We start from the raw sequence: 6,983 nt of genomic DNA, 5'->3' as shown, positions 1-6,983 counted from the left end.
TTTTAGATGTCTTCTACAGCATGCACAGAATACGTGGGAAGTATTCTTTCTCCCCTGATTCCATTAATTTTCTTCTATATCAAATAAGTCATACTTTAGGAAAAAGCCATAGCAGAAATGCAACTGAGACATTGTTATAATACTGCACTACATCACTCAGCCTGCACAGCATTTCATAAACTCTGGAGGAACTGTTGAAATAAGAAAAAAACCTTACTTATTTAATAAATCATCTGATTTCAATTATTTAACAATGTACAATCAACCATCTGCAATGACATTCTTGCTGGTGTAGTGACATAAGGAATCATTCTGATAAAAAACAAAACTTGTACATAATGTCCTTTTTACTTTGTTAAATTAATGTTGACATTTATATATATTTACAAAACTATCATAAGCTATACCAAGTGAATAAGAATCAATTTACAAAGTCTCCCTATATTCACGATATGCAAAGATGATCATCTTAGCATTCATGCCACACTTCACCTGATGACCACTTTAATAAAGGCATGATGAATATACAGTACCTGAGAGCTAGACAAGAAATTATAAACAAATCAATCACTTTCTACAAGTCACACTCAGAAGGCAATGTTTTCACCACTTGTGATTTCTATGAACTGCATCCCACCAGAAGACTAATGATCAGTGGGTGCACGACCAAGTAGACTCATTCATCCCCCACTTCATACACTATGCACATCACAAATCGGCAATAAGAATTAATTTGTACAGCACATATCCATATGTTTCTTATGTGTTAGTGAATACAATACAGTATGAAACTGAAAGATACAATTAGTCACACTGAACACAATTCACACATTGACTAGCAAACACAAGTCATGCAGACAATTGCTAAATAATTGTGTATCCAGTTCTGACAAAATCACAATGAAATTTCGTATGTTTTGCCACTGTGTCAGATCCTAAATGCGCAGCACGTAAATGTACTGGTGATAGTCTTTGAACTCATCAAACTGAAAATAAGTCACTGAGTTTTGACTATATCAGTTAAATCACAGTCACCATTTCGGTTTCACTCGATTACATACAGTTCATCTAAGTATAAACGTTCATTAAGGTAGCCCACACAACTTTATTCCACCCCTACAGCAGACAAGTAACCAAACCAACCTTTGGAATGTACTCAAAACTTGTCACTGAAGCTTAGGTGAAGACCATCAAAACAATAAAATATCTTTATTCTCCATTTTCTGATTATTTGGAAACTAAAATAGTTGAACTTTGGATGAAAAGATAAAAGTGCACCAAAATGTCTATGCAAGATTGGCCTTCAAATCTATAAGAAAAACACAGGAGTGCGTGATGCTAGCAGGGTAATCCTGCTGATGTGTTATGTGAACTAGGGGAGTCTGGAGTACCATCCTTAACTGAGGAATCAGAATGATTAACATGATTGCAAACTTCACCATCGACATCAAGTGTTGCACTGTCCACCTTACTATCTGTACTTGGGCAAGTTGTGGCTTTAGTAGTCTGAACAAGCTCTGGCATCATGGCAACTGGATGCAGTTCTCCTGAAGGCAAGAGCACAAGTCCACCATCCACTGTCTCCTGAGAGGATAAATCATGATGTACAGGTTTCACTGTTGTGCTACTGACTACAGCATTACTGCCAATGCTACTACTGCTGTTTTTGCTAACTGGTATACCTGAACAATGAATACCATGTTTGTTGGTATCCCCATGTGGTTTACTCATAAATAAGTTGGCTCTTGAAGTTTTTCTAATTCGTGTGCGGACTGGTCCTCCAGCTTGGCCCCCTGTTGCCCCCCTTAACTCCTTCTCTTTTTCATCCTGAGCACAGTCTCTTTCCTTTTCTAAGGCTTGTGAGTCATGATACTGAGAAGATGTTGAAGATCTACTGCACATGTTCATCAGGCTGGGAGATAGTGGAATACCTTCCAAACCAGGCGGTGGAATCATCTTTCGGAATTCTTCCTTAAGCAGCTGGAAGTTTTTCTGAAAACAATCACATTATGATAGAAATCTAATTCACTTTTAGAAACTAAGATTTTTCAAAGACTACAATAAAAAGAATTATCACAAATAAAACCAACATCCTATCATATCTCCCAAGCAACATTTGCCTGACACTACTTTCTTACACAACTCAGCAACACTATCAATCAATTTTCCCAATCATTAATCTTTTTTTATCTTTACCTGTAAGCAGTGTACATCATTCCCTAAAAAAATTGTCAATTATGGCATGTATTCCCAGTATGGCATTAAATTGTTAAACTGCTCCATATCTTTCCCTCTAAAATATTTTAGTATTCAGGAGCACAACATACTATCTAAGTGAAGTAAAAGAAGCTAGAAGAACCAAAAATTCTTAAAACAAATTGAAAAATTAATCTTGATCAGCATTACCATAGTGCTGAAAATCAATTGCAATACTGATAAATTCTTATTACAAAATTTTCTTAACCCTCACGCCTGCTCAATTTTCCAACTATAGATAACTGAGCCTTCAAAAAAATCCTTACCTGGTCCCTCTGTTCCTACATTCAGAAAGCAATAACACTGGAGGAGAGGATTTCCAGCCCTAATACTCACACCTTTTCACTCCAAGGAACTGGAAGGTAATATTTCTCGATAATTCCAAGAGTAGAGATCAAATTCTGAAATGTGATACCATTCATACAGCTGAGAAGGTGATGTATAATCTGTCTTTTGCAGCTCCCCTCTCCTGTATGCTGCCTTACATATATGCCCAAGATTCATCAGGGAGACCACAAAAAAAAAAAGAAAATATAAGATGTTCATATCAGTGCTCTAATATCAAGGACAATCCCATGACAATATCAAAGCAAATGATGACGAAGAATTCTGTCCAGAACTTTAATGCTGTATTTTTCCTGATCATTAAGCTATAAAGACTTCTCAGAATGGGATTTACTCAACTGACTCCTAAAGGCTATACTAAATATATGTAATAAACCAATTCTATATTCTAAACAGGCACTGAAGTGCCATGAATTTTATACTACCTTAAGGATATCTACCACTGTAATGTTTGCCTAACTTCTGTATCCTTGACCTCAATACTGATTACCTCAACAGCACACAGTATCCAATCATAAACATGTGCTTACCTTAAGTCCCACAGTATTATGGGCAATGTTCTTCCCTGCTCTTCTGTTTTCACTAAGTGCCTCCATGTTAGCAATCCAGCCTTCCACCTGTTCCAGGATCTCTTTGTGCTTTAGCCAAAAGTGCCGATCAATAACCTACAGAGAATGTCGGTTAATGTCAAGCATGTGAACATATTCATTTTGCCAACAAGCAGCAGAACTCACCATTCATTTCCTCATTTTGGGTGCCACAGTAAAGAGGTAACACTTGCAATGCACATCCCAAAGTAGAAGATACCAGGAACTCACATTGCTTAGAATGAAAAAAACTTTCAGAAAAAATTATTAGTCGGTAAAAAAAACTAAAAATCCATGAAAAGGATGTAGGGCTCAGATTTTGCAACCTACAGCAACGATATAACAACAAGAACCATCAACCAATGATAGAAAGATAACACTTAGGACATGAAATCTTAAGGAGGGTAACAAATGAAGCTCACAACCCACTGTAGGATAGTATCATAGATACAGAAATCAATGAAGGAATGTATGATTTAAGCTTATCAATATATCATGATGGAAACATAACTCAAAAGGTACAGGAGGAAAACATCCAGAGGTACAGTAGGAAAAAACTGAAGTCATAAACATGGAAAGAACATTACAAAATCACTAACCATAGAAGGAGGGTAAAAAACTAAATTCAAACCCTGTATGAGGGTGGCATCACAGAATTCTTAACCAATAGTGCAAAGGGCAACATTATGAACTCACAACCAAGAGTGTGGAAGTAACAAATAAATCTACAACCCACATTACGGAAGTATCACACATTACTCTTAATGCAAATCATGAAAATCATTACCAACTTGAAAGAAACAAAATCACAACCCACAGTAACAAGGTAAATCTCAGAATGCTATTCACAGTAAGGGGGATAAACTCTCCAAACAACTGTACACAGGAAATAATCACAATCAAAACCTTGAGAAGGGAAGAAACATTCGAACAAAGGATGGGAGGACCACTTAGAACCCAAAACCCATACTAGCAGAGGAGCAAGTCAAACATTACAAGCAGCATAGTACTAATATTATGGAAGAAACACTCAAGAGCTTAAAACACAAAGTAAGAATTTTTCTATACCTTTAAGTTTTTGTCTAAGTTATGAGATTAATGTTACACTTTCAGACTTATGTCGCACTTTCAGTCTCCCAAGACGTAAACAAAATCAAAGATGCAGCGATTCCCCAGTGTACTCATCTAATATACCTACAGCCTTTAACAGCTCACTTGCAGTATCAGTCAGTCACTTTTGTGGTCTACATTTCTTCATTACCAACTTCTTTTCTATTTCTATACAGTCAATACAGCCATAACGTCACAACAGATTTTTTTGTACAGTAAATGTCTTTCTAAAATCTGCCCCAAACCACAAAGCTTTTTCATGTTATCATGTTTCACAATAAGTCCTTTTCTTCACTTCCATTAAAATAAGGGTGGATTAAATGCATGAAGCCTCTCATTACACTAACACATCATCATGTTATGTTAAAGTGAATAAAGAATTCCACACTAGCATACAGAAGCAGTTCTTCATTTCTGAATGTGTATCTCAGGTGAACCATTAACCTTCATCTTCTCTACACTTTCTTTTCCATCCTTACACACCATATGCCTCCACTACAAATCAATGAACATCATTCCTTTGGCATCTGCTCAAATGTCTCTGGCCCAACACGATTTACATACCATATGTCATTTTCTTTTGTGGTCTAACTTTTCTTACGGTGCCTTCCACTACATTTCCATGGAACTCTGTCATCACCCTACAACCTACTATACTACTTATATGACCATGCCACATTAATAGGCATGGCATCTTTTCATATCACTCTTTATTCTTATATTCTTCTAATTCTAACCATACTGGTCACCACTACTGCATTACCAAAAGAATGTCTCAGCTGTCTCTATTTGTTTAGCCAAGGAATGTCTCCATTTGTATACAGGAACACTTACCTCCTTGAAGCAAGGGGAAGGATTACGTAGTTGATTAAGCATGCCCCATCTAACTGTTGCTGCACGGATATTTGCATCATACTCGCGTGAATTTTGCATAGCTGTTGGCGTACCTCTTGATCTCTCGTAACCAGGCTCATTGAAGTAAGGCTCACTCACAAATATTAGACTTTGGATTGACACAAGCACCTGGAAAGAGGTTTTACCAAATGCTGGGGTTAACTTTTACAGGTACTATTATAATTTCAATGTGGTAAAAGGCACATTAAACTGAAACTAGCCCGTAAAAATCATTTCTACAAAGCAGTAACATGGTAACAGAAATAACTAATGAAAAGAATGAGAGGATATCCATCTATTATCTAGCATCAGGCTAAAGGGGATTGATCCTTGCAAAATGCTGGCTATGTGTAAACAGTATCCCTGGGAACAGGGCAGAAACAAGACATCCCCAAAATTCCCTGTGTCATAGAAGGTGACCTTGAGGGGCAGGAATAGGGGTTGGAAGTCCTTCCATTCTTAGGATGTTTGAATGTGTTTGGAAGTAACCAAGATGAGAAGAGAGAAATTGGTAGCATGTTAGAGGAACAGGACTTCCAAGTGAAACAAAGCTCAAGGTAATGGGAAAAAAATCGTTTGGGAAGACCTTTAAAGTTAAAGTCAGGGGTTGGTATGAGGGTAAGAGCTAAGAAAGGGTAAGCACTTCTACTGATGGAGGAGTTGTGGGAATGTGTAAAAGCAAGTGAGGAAGTGAGCTTCAGACACATGAGTAAAGGGGAGAGTGGATTATGAGGTGTGGGTGTTTGCTTTGTTAAAGCTTATGCACCTGGTCGAGAGATGGATGATAAGGAGAGGCAAATGTTTTAGGAGCAACAAAGGGAATGTCTGCAGTTCTGATGGGAGAGAGAAGTTACCAGTGGTGGATTTCCAAAAGAAGGAGCAGGGGAATGAAGTAGTTTATTACCACACATCTCTCTTATCCTCTCATTACTTATGTGATCAAACCATCTGACAACGAATACTGTCTAACCAGTAACTAATGCTAACCTATTCAGAATAACTCCCAATTATCATAAAGGAAATATGTGAAAAACATTTGCACACATATGTTTACACTTGTAAAATGTGGTGCATACCTGCAAGAGTGAAGAGGTTTGGGGGTTCCACTTCTCCTCTGGCCTTCCATGCCATGTGTTGAGGATACTGAGACACACTTTCCCATCCTGATACAGGTTGGGATTAAAGCGCACCTATAATGGAATACATGTATCATGATAAACATTTTGCCAGCAAAACCTGTCCCTTTCTAAGCAAGTTGTTTATGATTCTAATTTATCTAAACAATGTATAAACCCACATACCCCAAAATTATTGCACCCTCCCATTTATTTTTAACTGTCTCTGAAAAGAAAAAAAAATTACACATAAACATAAACATAGATGAAAAAAAGCATAAAGTTTATCTCCCACCTCTATCCATTTTTTGCTGCAGTTGGAACTACTCTGCAGACATCTAAAGCATAGGTTCATATCTTAGACACTAACGGGAGACAGCGACAAAGTATAAAAAAAAAAAAAAAAAAAAAAAAAAAAAAATCAGTACATGTCAAAATTTTTATTAGAAACAAAGAATGAGATACCTTTTAAATACTGGGTGAGGAGAATGAAAATGGTTATAATACATAAAATGTATGGAAACAGAAGCGTCATAGGGTGGGGGAGGGAATAAAGGTTCTAGGAGCACTGAAGAATGTGCAGAAAGAGAGAACATTATTTGGGAGGGCAAAAATGTTCGATTGAAGGAATAGCAGTCCTAACAATATCATATGGATGTAAGGCATAGGATATAGA

The 6,983-nt window shown here is 37.0% G+C and overlaps 1 protein-coding gene across 5 annotated transcripts in view; it reads right to left on the bottom strand.

The window, feature by feature from the left end:
• Positions 1 to 207: 207 nt before the first annotated feature.
• Positions 208 to 6,983, bottom strand: part of Bruce (BIR repeat containing ubiquitin-conjugating enzyme) — a 129,997-nt gene continuing 123,221 nt past the window's right edge. For all 5 annotated transcript variants that reach the window (XM_071691728.1, XM_071691731.1, XM_071691730.1 and 2 more), the window contains 4 exons: positions 6,269 to 6,382; positions 5,133 to 5,321; positions 3,132 to 3,266; positions 208 to 1,992 (listed from right to left, as the gene is read on the bottom strand). In XM_071691728.1, the coding sequence (XP_071547829.1) occupies positions 1,339 to 1,992; positions 3,132 to 3,266; positions 5,133 to 5,321; positions 6,269 to 6,382 (1,092 nt within the window). In that variant the 3' untranslated portion in view covers positions 208 to 1,338. The remainder of the gene's footprint in view (positions 1,993 to 3,131; positions 3,267 to 5,132; positions 5,322 to 6,268; positions 6,383 to 6,983) is intronic.

This window comes from Panulirus ornatus, chromosome 51 (genome assembly GCF_036320965.1).
Source record: "Panulirus ornatus isolate Po-2019 chromosome 51, ASM3632096v1, whole genome shotgun sequence".
NCBI classification, from domain to species: domain Eukaryota; kingdom Metazoa; phylum Arthropoda; class Malacostraca; order Decapoda; family Palinuridae; genus Panulirus; species Panulirus ornatus.
Note: the sequence above shows the minus strand (reverse complement) of the source record. Positions and strands in the feature narration are given on the sequence as shown.